This window comes from Achroia grisella, unplaced genomic scaffold (genome assembly GCF_030625045.1).
Source record: "Achroia grisella isolate CSIRO2021 unplaced genomic scaffold, CSIRO_AGI_Agris_v1 utg2671, whole genome shotgun sequence".
NCBI classification, from domain to species: domain Eukaryota; kingdom Metazoa; phylum Arthropoda; class Insecta; order Lepidoptera; family Pyralidae; genus Achroia; species Achroia grisella.
Window position 1 is genome coordinate 137649 of NW_026712758.1, and position 14805 is coordinate 152453.

The 14805-nt window shown below is 30.6% G+C and overlaps 1 protein-coding gene across 8 annotated transcripts in view; it reads right to left on the reverse strand.

Annotated features, from left to right (window-relative positions):
- The window catches only part of LOC131842972 (ras GTPase-activating protein raskol), a 153005-nt gene that overhangs the window by 43321 nt on the left and 94879 nt on the right, over nt 1-14805 (reverse strand). The window contains exon 1 of one of the 8 annotated variants that reach the window (XM_059191559.1): nt 1054-1325. The exons of the other annotated variants lie outside the window; for them this stretch is intronic. Within the exon in view, the coding sequence (XP_059047542.1) occupies nt 1054-1255 (202 nt within the window). The 5' untranslated portion in view covers nt 1256-1325. Of the gene's footprint in view, nt 1-1053; nt 1326-14805 lie in introns of those variants that run through there. 8 annotated transcript variants of the gene reach the window in all.

The following is a 14805-nucleotide window of genomic DNA, read 5'->3' on the forward strand; positions in this document are numbered from 1 at the left end:
GAGAAGCGTAAGATACGTATAATATAATAAAACGAAATTCGCTGAATAATCAATCCAGCGATTGTTATCAATAGTGATATGCAATTCGCTGATTTATTGTACTAGACATGATTCAATTTCAAATTACAGACATTGGATGTTGAATCACAAAAATGACGCGGTTTAGTGATTCGAGATCATAAGTGACAGTTATATCGCGGTTAGCCTCCACATAAACACACCATGATATCTTCCGTATGTGTCATATCGATAACTGAAGAAGGCAATGTACTCATATATGTACATATATTTGTAAATGATATAGCTACATGAATTATAGTAGTTTTGTTACTTAAAACATCATAATAAACTCTAGGGAGAGCTCTGAAAAATCTGTACTTACAGAAGCAAATAATGAAAATAAGTTAACGACAGTTTTTCCTTCATGATATCAAATAAAATCTGGATTTTCCAGGAAAACGTTATGAAGCTTTTCTGTAGAACTAGGAGAATGCTGCCCAGAACTATTATCAGATCGGCTAGAACTCGCATCTTATAATTATAATTTGAACGCGGCGAAACTTCAAAAATCGATTTTTTTCATTTTAATCGCTAGAACTATTGATATAACTGATAGAGATCTGTAGAACTATTGTGAAGCAAGCTAGAACTCCGAAGAAATTTGTGATTTTCGTGATTTCGTGCGCTGCGTGAACTTTTTTAAAATTTGTTTTTTTTTTTAATTTAAACATCGGAACTATTTAAAATGATTATAAAGAACTCTAGCACTATTCAAAAGGATGTCAGAACTCTAAAAAAAAAGTCGTTTTTTTAATATCGTGTGCCAAGTTCACAGAAGTAATATTTATTAATATATTACAGCTTGTTTGGAAAAGTTCGATCATCAACCTTTCTATTTGAAGTTGCTATCTCTCACTTACAGTCATATAAATAATTTGGACTAACGTGGATAGAACTATGTAAATAGAGACATGACAATCATAAATGCAATATCAACAATTATTATTTAAAAAGCTGAGAATTAAAACTAAAACAAAAAATATTACTACAAACCATTTTTCTCCTCCTGCGTAGTCTCGAAATCAGCTAAAGAAATATTGGACAGATCTTCCACGTACACTTGGGGTTGTCTGTTCAGCGAGTGGCGACCACCAAGCGAGTGGTAGCAGCTTTCTTCCTCATCGGCCGCCTCTTCAGTAGACGACCCTTTCAAGCAGGAGTGGAAACTCCGAGAGAGGCGGCGTTCTGTACTCATTCTCACTCATGTCCCGACACTCAACACAAATTAAACTGTATTCTTAATGTTATAACTATATATTGCACTTTCTCTACCAATAAATGGTTGAATTGCATTCCAGACAGAGAATCATCATCGTTAGCACAGAAATTAGACCTTTCATCACTATGAACACCGAAATGTAAAATTTTCACTTAGACATTGACGTGTACGCACGTACACTTTTTGCGATAACACTGTTATTTATTTGACACATTCGTTCATTAACTGGCTTTATCACTATCAGTGACACAAACCTTGCAATCGTAATAATGATCTACTGCGCCGGTAATCTACATAAAAACAAAGCATAATATGCATATTTTTCTTTTGTACTATTACCTCAATCCGTAAATAAATCTCCGATAATTTTTTAGTGATAATATTTTTAGAAGCGTTTACTATCGAAGTATTGCAACGTATGTCGTTTTTACCACTAGACTTAACAAATCAATTAACCCTAACTTGAAAATAGATTGTTAAAAGTAGGATTATTAAGAAAAGTGAATATCATTTTTTTAGTTTTTATTTTATAATAAGCTAAACTTTTTATGTGGGTATTAATAAATATTGAAACTTGTTTAATTACTTTTGAAAAACATACATACAGACGTTGTGGGTAATTTTAACAGGCTTGATTCGAGCGACGAGTGTTTTAAGAAAAACAATTCATCATTTATATAACATATAAACATATAAATCTCATATAAAACTTTGAACGTTATACAGAGATATTTCATCAAGAAATGAGGCAATAATACAATGAGCAAAATGTTTTTTACATAATTACTGTTATGAAAATGTTACCAAATATGAGTAATTATCCACTTGTGTTTGTTAACAAATCATCGCAAGTTCTCACTTATTATATTTTGAAAGAACATCAACGTAAAGTGTTGTGAATTTTGAGTATATTAATTAGGTATTACTACAATGGCAATGAGGAAACTTCCGTTAATACTTCTAAGGCACAAGAAACGAATTCTATTTCCCCTAACAAAATTAAATTCTAATGTTGAACCCATTCATACAAATTCATTGTTTAATTTTCCTATGATACGCTTTACTAGTATATACTTCAGTTGGCAATATTAGTGTATAAATAAATATGCAATAGGGAACTAAATATAGATAACCTACTCAAAAGAAATTAAACAATTAAATTGTTTATCACGGCGTCGCCTTAAGATGCAATCCGTAAAATCTTTGATCAAGTTTCAAGTAAGTTACTGGTATCTTTTCATTAGCAACAGTCAGGATACCAAAAACTCGGTGACAACCCGTAAAACATGTTACAACAGAATACTCGTAAGTCTGAGACGTAACAATCGCGTCAGTTCAACGCACTCTGAAAGAATAGTCCTACTAAGTGACATTCGGCTAATGAATGAGAAACGAACAAAGAAGTTCTACATTTTTTAACGTAAGTACCTACACGTACATCTATTCATTAGAATTACGTATTAGTACCACCATAATAAAAACTTGCCGTGGATTATAATAATGCAATGTAATGAAGCTTGTTTCCTTCACTCGATTCTGAAATTGTATTTTAGTTCTAGTTAGGGAAGACAGATATATGAATAAAGCTTTGATACACTATTTACATTGTGTATACCAACTACGTTGTTAGTACCAATCTATAAAAATAAATAAAATCCACCGATAAAAATAAAATAAAAATCAATATCTAGTATGCTATGCATAAAAACATTTTTATAATAGACGTGTCTAATAGAAGATTTATAAAAGTGTTAATTTTCATATTTATGACCGCCATGAACAACAATTAATAACAATATTTGCCAGAAGGTGTATAAATATTTTGTACAAAGTAAATTAATTACACCATGAAATGTTTGCATGCTTTACTGAAGTTATGATAAAGGTTACAAAAATATCAATATTAGTCGTTTTTATTAACGCAGGAATTTTACTTGTTACTTATACGAATATTTTAAAGTTTACTCATGTTGATTTATTTTACTTTGTCGCTATATGAAACAAAAATATTTTTAGTACAAAAAAAACTTAATAAAAGCACTTAAAATGGTAGTATTTTTTTATTCTAACACTTTAACGAAAAGCAATCTCATCACAAGACGAGCAAGAAACTTTTGCTTTTTAAATAAATATTGTTACCATAATGATTTACCCATATAAAAGGTAAAAATATTATAAAAGGTAAATATATTAAAGTTTGTGTATTAAAAAAATAATAGTGACATCGACAAAGTGTTTCTGCACATTGTGTAAACTTCCTGGGTACGGATCGACTCTTATATAATAAACTGTTTAACAATTATGAATTACAGTAGGTATACAAAAAATAATACGGTCTTTGTACTGTAATAGTTAAATGTCCTCCAACGAAGTAAAAAACACAACGTGCGTGTTATAAGGAATAATTTCCGATTCTCAGGCGCATTAATAAAAAGTAGAGGCTGAGTCATCCATTTTTCGTAAACTGAAATTCGTTATAGTTATTCTGGATTTAATAACATTAAAACATGCTTGGTTCTCCTCCTTATCGTGCAATATGCACTTCGTCAAGAACATAAGAACAACAGCCCTGACCACTGTGCCCGCAATGGCCGTATCTAATTAGTATTGGCAAATTATTACAGCCGCTATTTTTTGACAATTGTAATTAAAGTCTTAATTGTACTTCCAATTCCGACATTACTTCATAGTTTTCACAACTATTAGAAAAGTGCTGTACCATTTAATCATTAATTCAATTTGTAGGATCTGGAGCAACATGTCTTTTAGATCATTTAGACCTAGAAAGTATCATGCATCCTGTTGCCATATCAGAGTTAATATGTCATTCCCCGCTTTTACGAAGTTTCTTATTTTCTAAACATATTATTCTTTCACAGTTGTATCTCAATTAAATATACTATGCAAAAATATTGGAATTTTTAATGAAACTTAATATTATTTGTAATACTAAATGCTCTACTAAACATATTCTACTTTCTATAGAAGAAGAAGTTCTATAATATAAATATATGAAATAGCAAAATAAATGAACCAATAGGATTTCATTTCTACGGAAGACGGAAGTTATTTTTATTCAAATGTCTACAAGACAAACGTAAAACATCAATGCAGGAAGCATCGTTATGCGTATTTTTATAGATTTAATTAACAATGCCATGCACTTAGTTGACATGTTGACAAAAAGAGTGAAATCGTCAACGAGCTATTGTCTCAGGGAAAGTTCAGTGTGGGAGCGGGAATCGGCGTGAATGATGTTGAGAGAAAATGGCGGAATCGGCTAACGTACTTTCATGTACCTACCATAATTGCACATTTTCAAGGCATATTATTTATATTATATTTTATATATATAAAATTTATATTATATTTTATATTTTGTAATGGAATGGACAATTAATTAACATTATAAGAAAGCTAAATGATCATGTAAAAGTGTTTTACTCGGAGGTTTATAGTTCTCAGATTAATTACATAGAATATTAACCAGCAAGTATTTTCCCATTGTTCTGAAGGTCGTCTCAAGGCGTTATACCACCCGGAACGAACGGAAACTTCAATCAATATAAAGGCCTAGTTTTCATGCAAAAACTTCAAAAACAATAAAGTAATCATAATATGTAATATGGCTGTAAACATAAATATGTAATCAATATTTTTTCTGTGATTTAAATAACAAAGGTTTGCCTCTCTATTACATTTTCAAGCTTAATTACAAATGTTCTGCAAAAGTAAACTGTGTATATAACAATTAACTAAAGCTCCAACGGACCTAAAGCCAGCGTACTGAAAATTCATACAACACGAAGGGCAGAGAAATTAAAACTTAATCGTGACTGGGTATAAACGAGTACATAAAATGTACGTGTGTATGTTTACGAAAATTTATTTCAAAATTGGGGGGATGACCAAATAGTTACAAATATTTTTCATGTGTATCATTTAACAGGCTATTTGCATTTTAAAACTTAGCTTAACTTTTTAAATTCAGACTAATTAAATTTCAAAAGTTAAGCTAACCTTTAAAATTCAATTAGTCTGAGATATCTAGTAATAATACAAAATAATTTAATTAAATAACATCATTTAAAAGTTATATGTAACTAAAATATTTAGTGAAAATATATTGCTGGGCTAAAATACAACATACTCAGAATTTCACTATAAAAAAAGAGAATCTAAATTACATGGTGAAAATACTATATGTATTTCGTATTGCTATATTAAATTGTTTTGAAAACCTGATCTATCAAAGTATTACATTGTAATATTGTACCAATATAATATTTGTATGTATACACACAAACATATTTACTTTAATCTGTCTAGTAGTGTTATTTAAGTATATTGCCTTCAGTCTGTATATATTGCTAATATCTATCTATCGCAACGCAATATACTTGATAATATTTCAAGGAGCATTATTCCCTCCTTGATATATCATTAGATATTTTTATGAACGGCTGATAATGTTCCAAGGAACATAGTGAGGATGTGATGTGTGTGAACTTATCATGAGTAGTATTTGCTATTTCTAAAGTATTATATTTATACTAACAGTGACCGCGGTTTTACCCCCATTAAACTTATAGCCTACATGTTATTCTGATATATAAGTTACATTGCTGTAAAATTTAATCCATTTAGTAGTTTTTGTGTGAAAGATTAACAAATATTCATCCATACTCACAAACTTTCGCGTTTATAATATTAATGAGATATAATACTTCAGAAATAGCAAATACTACTCATCTAGTAACAATCGTTGAAATGGCAACTAATGACAGGTATAAATCATATTTGTAATAGCAATTCAGAAGACGGCCGGAGGAAGCGGTCGATTTGCAACGGATATGGCCGTTGGACAAGTAGAGCGATGAAGCGATGGCTCCTTTAGTGGAGACTTCTATATTATTGTGCGTTTTGTTTATATTAAAGTATATTTTTATAATAGCATTCCAATATTTTAAGCAAAATGATATACGTGTATTTTGAATATTATTTAAAATATAAAATGTTTTGTTATTGCGGTTGCATTAGAATATTAGTAGAGCAAAATGAATTATATTTACACTATATTGATTAGGTCTCTTAGGAAATAGTTATGTAAAATAAATAAAATAATTGTAATAACATAATAATAGCCCAGGACAATTCACACATCTATCTAGACCTATACTAAGCAGAGCTTGTATTATGGTGCTTGTAATAGCACATAATTGTCCGAAATACCTTAATACCTACCTAATGTTTTTGGAAATAAATACATAATATATGTAGACATAGGCGTACTATGACAGAATTGAATCCGCAACGACCAGAAGTGAAGCGATGTGCTAAACCACTAGACCAACGAGCTCGTTAGAATGTCATCTACTTATGCCTCTTAGTTTAGAACATGAAAATGTTTTACATGTCTAAGAAGTTTTATAATTAACAATATTTTGACAGATTTCTCAAGAGTATACCTACGTAACACGGTATTAAATAATGTATGTTATACAAGTAAATATCTATCAAGATAGAATAGATATAACAGTGTTAAAGAATTATATTATAACAGTTTATTTATGATAATAATATTAATACAGACGTTACAACAATACCTTAATAAAATTAAACTTGCATATTTATAGGACAATCTGTGTAATCTATCTACTGAATATAACATTGATGACTCAAGATACAGTATCGCATTATTCGTGGCTTACACTTCAAGAATAGTTCTATGGCACGTTTTTGTAGATCTATGAGTCTAAGCAAGTCTTTATATAGATACCTGACGTTTTCTTTGCTTTAGAAATTAAACAAAACGCTTTGTGTTTGGTAATAAATAACAATGTTTATTCATACCAACAGCACGATCACAAAAATAGAAAGACACTAAAATAAACGTACACGTCACGTCCCGGGGAATTATACACACTTGCACAATATAATAGTAAATAGATAATTTTAAAGCAGATAATCACTTAGGAACAACATTCCATTTTACGCATGTAATGAAAAGTGTCCACTTTCGTACTACAAACACAGAACAAGTTATTTGAGACCGCGTGAGTGTCTCCATTCAGAGATACCAACACACTGAGACGATGTAAGCGACGCACGCGCACGCCGCCGGCGCCCTCCATGACGGACCGTTTATTTACTATTCACAGTTTGAAATTTGAACGTGCTCCAATAACCAACATGGTATGCTGCAGATGGCTGATAGTACCATATAGGCGTTAAATTAAGCAAAAGGTAATAAATATACTACAACAGGTTTATTAAAGACCAGGTTGAAGACTACTAATTTATTGAAGAACTAACACAAAAATAAAAAGTAAATAAAGAAGTTTGAATGCAATGATAAAAGATGACAACATCTAACCAAAATCATAATATTAAAATTCTTAAAAGTGAAAGTTATTATAGCGGCTATTGCAATCGCCTCTCACAAAATCAGTGTTCGGAAACCTGTTAAAATATTCTATCACTTTTACTATGATCTTGGGGTAAATAAAGCGAGCTTAATAAAGTAAAGCGAGCAACGAACTCTAGAGGGTTGGTTGCACCAATACACTTGTGTAAATTATTTTAAGCCCACTGGCTGACATCGGGCAAACATAGATACTGGCAGGAATGTCATATCTACCGCATGGAATACCACATTCAGTCCGTTTCTTAAAAGTATTTCAATGGTGAATACCATTAAGAGCAATAGGTACTCATTTATAATATAAATAACATTGTTTATAAGTGTATTAATTTCAGATTATCCTTTGATGAACATAATTATCTAATAAAAAATGGATTCCTATACCGCTATACCTAGTACCAAAAAAGAATAAATCTTACATTTTCATTTAATTTAGTTAAAATATAATTATTGAAAAACATAATCCGCAATAGAATACAACAAGAACAAGTTCAATAACAACTGAAGGACCAACTATTTATTAACATTTTTACAAGACCTCTACGACTTTGATATTCCCATGCAGGTGCTCACCATGTGGAATGTTCCTATAATAATTAAAGCTTAAGCCTGTTAGGAGTAAACGTCGCAAATAATACAACGAGCAATTATATTACACGTTATATTTTAAAGTGGGTGTTAAGGACGAAGGTATGTTGATAACTCTAGAAGATGTCGGCCTTGATATCAAGTGGCACAACGTGTGATGTTTACATAGTACACTAGTTCATGAATGTATAACTGTATACGTAATAATAATGAACTAAAAGATTAATACGACACAGAACAAAATAAATGGTTATTTAAAACTTTATTACCGATTAAATTTTATTTTAAAATATTTCATTACTTATAATTAATTACATATTTTAATAGTTGCCTACATTTTAGTCATATATCAATAAGCTTTAATATACAACAAACGAATAATTAAGGATATGGCTGTTTATACTTATTATTATTCTATGTATCTATATATTTTCTATAAATGGACAACCAATCGCTAATCCTCGAATTTAGAATGGGTTATCAGTACCTACTGCGTAGGAGAAGCTTGGGCGGCAGTGGGTGGCTGAACTTGGCACCACGGCTGGCCCTTGTTTGCGCAACAAGTAATAAGTACTCAGGTATGATAAATACACTACATCCCACATTGATAATATGACACGAGTTTTGTTAGACAGCTAACAAACAATATACAAAATTATTAAAATATGTACTTTTTGTTACTTTCCTTTTTATATTTTCATTGAGGTATTATGTGTGAAATTGAGAGTCAAAATGATCGAAAGTAGCAAGCGTCACTTTACTCACGAGCTGGATATACGAGTATGTAACATTGTAGTCATACTCTGACGATCATGTGTCTGCACAATACGAATAATTAATTATAATTAAATAAAATCTAATGAAAAAACAATAGCAAATTACGCAGATATTAGATTTACCATAAACAATAAAACTACAAATTACTCTATTGTCTTTGGTGATCATAAAGGTTAATGTAAAAATAGATATTAGTCATCTTAAGGATGGGAAGATATAATTATTACAAAGTTAAACAATGTTTAAGGATAATTGTAGTCACGAATTGTACTGATCTACGAAATTAACATGTTTATTTAAAAACTTAGATATCGAATCACGGTATTCAAGGCATATCACATATTGGTACTTAATGAATCCATTAAGTATCAATATGTGATAGCCCAGTTCTTGCAGTCTACTTGTATTTTAAGTTTTTATATTTGAGAAATTTACTACTTATTCTATAAATTACCACTGGATAGTAAATATAATACATTCCTTTCCATAAAATTATAATAGAAGTTACTGTACAGAATAATGCTTAGAAATTACATATATGTTATTCAGGTTTCACTTTCTCTGAATAAGATAGCACGTCGCAGAAACAATAGATAATAATCATCATATACTTCACAACCTAAAATATAAATATTATACGGCAATTATTTCGGTTATCGCTGTCACAATACTTAATGTAAATTTTATTTCACGAACAAGATTCAAATGGATGTAACAGTAGCTAAGACAAACATATTTAAAATGAAATTTGGAAAATAATATCAATAATATAATTGAGTAGTAATTATAAAAATGCAATCAGATGTAGGTGATATTGTAAACAAATTAGCTACACAGGAAATCAGAGAAACATAATCAAAAGAAAAATGAATACATTTATAATTAAAAATAAAGCTGAAATCTTCAATGATGTTAATAAAAGGAAATAGAATAATACATTCTATTTCCCTTTATCAATTACGAGCAGTGCCAAAAAATACATATACGGTACATATTTATTTGCAGTTAAAACTGAATCGTAAATAATTACGGCTCAACTAACTTTAATAATAAAAGCATATATCATCATACTTGCTGCAACTGTTGATGCGTATATGAATTTATCGACATTTGAGGTACGTTGCGTTACAGCAATATATCAATTACCGAATCAACCAGTTCAATAGAATAGTAGATCAATGTATTGGTTACTTGCAGGTAAAGCGCAAAAAGTGGAATAAATAACGAACTTTCGTTGAGAGAAGTGTGCCAATAGAATGCGATGTGCGTGCACGCCACCACACCGGACGCAAGACGGTAAAATATACGGAATAAGTGCATGAATAATTATACATAACGGGTATAAGTGAAACTGATGATACAGAATAATAATAGCCACTAATACGAAGAATAGATAAATCGTTTGTTTTCAAATGACGAATGTAATAGAATAATTAGTGATACACATTGAGCCGCATAATAGCCACTCCTGGCAACTAAGTTGTTATAATTAATGCGCTGCTTGTTTTTATACTTAAAAGTAACAAAACAATCTCTCATCAACTAATGTACTAGCCAAAATAAAATTCAGTACATGTGTAACATGAGCCGAAAAGTTAACACGTAATGATATATTTCCGGATTATAGACTTGGAAGTAATACATATTTTAAGAGTACGTTCATAATATGGTCACGATGCTAAATGTATTCTGGACTCCCTAGTAGGCCAAGAAGATTGGCACGTGTCGTGGCACCCTACAACTGCTCAATGAAAGAGATTAGGCACGCACATGCATTTGCTTGCTTCGCTACCTACTTTTACAAGGTACCTACCTTTATTTTACAGTGACATACATATTTTTCAGCTTCACATATCAGAACTCTCACTATACGTACTAAGACTTGCGGAGTGCCTCGTAAATGATATCTACCGTCTAAACTGTGGACCTTCAGTCCTAACGGTTGCAGAGTAAAAGACGTTTATGTATAATAATAGGGCGATCAGTGTAGCAAGATTCGTGTCCAATGCAATCTGACCCTTGAACCATTGACACAAAAAAGATTACACGAAATTACAAATTGACTAGAAAATAATAGCCCCAACAAATGGATTTGCTAACCCACATTTTAAAAATATTCAAATAAAATTTTGTTGTAATTGTTTACAGTTCTATTTACAATGTGATATTTATTGCGAAAACTTTATTATCGTATATAGGAATTGATTAACGAGGATTTGGAACATCTAATATTTAAAAGCTATCGTCTTAGTTCCACATCCGTCCGTGACTGAAGTCAGCTGGAGTTCTAGTTTACATCGGAAAACATTTAGGCAACGGATGGCATGTAAACAGTGTCAAGCAATAAAGAGTTTCCTGGAACAAAGCCAGCGTGGCTCCCGTGCCGACGAATATTGTCAGATATTAATAATAATAAAAAATCTTGTAAAATAATCTTTCTTGTAATAATATTTTCGTTTGGTAAGAACATCAAAGTATAACGGTGATGTCATCAAATAAACGCAGTTGCAAAACATACATTTAATAAATTATTTTTTATTTTTTACACTAAAAATATTAGCAAAATCGTGAGAAATTATACTAGTAGTAATACGAATATAATAGTAATCTCTATAAATTGGAAAAAAAATCTATAGATATTTTGAAATCGATGCAAAAATGACAAATTTCACATAACATACAAATAAACAATAAAATAACTTTTCCACTTTTTGAAACTGGAAAAGTATATTTGTGCATTTAGTACTTTACGGGAAGAAAAGTTAAATATTTATTTTTATACAACAAGAAGTGTAAATATGCTAACGGTTCACTTGGTGAAAAGTAATAACCGTCGCTGTCGGTTTAAGACATGAGCCTATAATATCACTGCCATATACGCAAGTCACGCTTCGAATTTGAACACAGCTAAACTTACGTACTACTTTCTTATTAAGTAAACCTAAATTTTACGAGGGAATCATATCAACATATTCAATTACCTACTCCCCGTGTATATTTGTAGGTAGTTACCGTGTACATTTGTAGGTAGTTACGTTTCCTCTTCAATTTGGCAGAATCTGCAGATAATTGTCGTGCATAGGCCTAGCTTATATGGTTGTTCAATTTGCAGTGTCCTGTGAGGGCCTTAGTCATCATGCATATGTTGTTTTAATCAATAGCAGTACATAATCATCTATAACTCATCCTCTCAACAGGGCGGAATCATCGCACCATCCCATTATAGAAAATCTAATATACTAACACTCCAGAAGGTAAACAAGGTTGGTTACTTTCCATAACAGTATATTACACAGGTATTGGGGAATATGCATATTATCTTTTAATAAATGTATTACACGCATAATAATACGAATTAGTAGAAAAGTGAAATAATAAGCTGCTAATATAAGGTGATATTATAATACAACACACAAGAAAGAAAAGAACAACTCACAAGTTTCTAGCACGTTCGTCTTGTGATGAGACAGCTTTCCGAACGAGTGGTAGATAAAAAACAATTGTTATGACACTTCAAAAGTGCTTAAATTAAGTTTATTTGAATAAATGATATTCTATTCTATTCTATTGTAAATGAACTTTTTCAATTTAAATAGCCCATGTCCGTGTTCGTAATACGAACTCGACGCCTGACCTGACCTAATGCAAAAGGTTACTCACAAACAGACAGACATGATTTGCAATTAATTTTTAATCTCTACTCTTCATATCCTTCTCCTCTTTCAATAAACCTACTGCCTCATGTTGTGCTCAAATTAAAGGCTTGCACAATTTATTATTTTAATCACTTAACACTCAAGACATTATTACTATCAAAATAAATTATACTACCACTTATTGCCGTTGAGAAATAATCTGTTAGTAACGAAAAAGATTAGCCTATTTTTGTTTGGACTCTACTATAGTTGGCTGGTAAAAAAATATGGATTGACTAGCCGCATGTATCAGATAGATTTCATAATTAAAAAAAAATAACGTAAGTCTGAAATTAACTACAGAAACATTTCAAAAAGCCCGTACTGATAGAAAGCCTTAATTATAATTTTAATTTGCTTATTATATGATTTAACAGAAAGTGATATCTATAAATTATTTATCAATATCACATTTGTAAATCATTCTGTGACTTAGGATGGTTTTGATCATTAAAGTAACACAGCGTAAATTTAAGTGTACACGTTTATGTTATTCGAATACGATTTAACCTAAGAGTTTCTCTGAAGTTGCAGGTAACTGGTCTAGCAGGTCTCACGCATAGTCGTAAACAGTAGCTCAACACTCGTAATTGACAACATGTATTCGTTGTATAGGGCACTTTAATGCATACATTCACGTGCGAGACGCTTAACAATGCAAGGATTTCACCGCATTTGCAATGCACGTATTACCACGATCATTATCAAAGAAAAGCTAGAACATAAATGCAAGTTACTTTAATAATATGCAATTTAATGGCGTGTTATATGGCCAGAAAGCTTCGTAGGATGCGATATCGAAACGAAACCAGATTGTTATGGAAAGTGAAAGTGCTTATTAAAGGTTTACTAAAAATGTCACGATCGTATTAATTTCTTATGTAACCATTACATGAAGTCGAGAATTTATAAAACGTAACAGAATATTGGCAACATAACCAAAAACAGCCAACTCACAACAGAAATATTGAAGGCATTCTCCGATGATTGATCATATTGAATTATTATATTCACACTAGTTGTTAGTCAATCATTCTGTTAAGAGACATAACTTTTTTAAGTAAGCGAGCATGTACTAATATCTCATAATGTCCTTGATTACTTTATTATTATTTTTTTCTTCTACGTCGACATTTTCTGCAAAATATACAAATAATACATTCTTTATATGTGCCTATTAATTCACGTTTATCCAGATTATTATACTTATATGGTATATAAATAAATATATATGAAGTAACTTACATAATGTTATTAATAATGTAATGTAGTTTTATTATTTAACTGTACATTATTATATAAATATTACATCTCTTTTTACAGTTTGTAGATATGCCAAATAAATATAAGAATATAAAGCCGTGCTTTTATTTGAATAAAACCCGGAATTTACAAAACAATATGTCTACGTACACTATATAACTACATGCGATTTCTAGACCCAACTCTTAGTTTTTATCGTACGTTTAGAGGTATTGGACAAAATTATGTGAAAAAAATTATAAATCTAACAATATGCTAAAATTAAATTAATACCTATTACATAATTATCAACTTACCTAAACTGATGATTTTCTAATCGGTAAAATCCGGTTAAAAAGAAGTAAGTACAGATATAAGTAGTTTGTTAGAAAATATTCGTGACTGTTCAAACAGTTACAGAAATTAGTGTAAGACACGAATCACGATCAGTAACAGTTCTATTTCCTGCTTACACAATCTGGTACCCTTTAAAGTTCCCTTAAATAGTCTATACAAATGTCAAATGGCCAGTACCTACGTATACATTACTTACACTATAGTTTTAGTAGTTGTATAGAACACATACCTTTTTTAAGTGAGCGATAACAATATGCGGTTGTAATTAAAACTTAATTGTAAGATAGTACCAATGATTTATGTTTTAATCGTATCTATATACACTGTAGCAGAATTTTCTAGACTCTAGGAACGACAAACGAGTTTATAAGCTATTTCCTTTAGTAGTTACCATCTTTAAACAAAACTACAACTACATACATCATGTAATCCTATCTGATAAA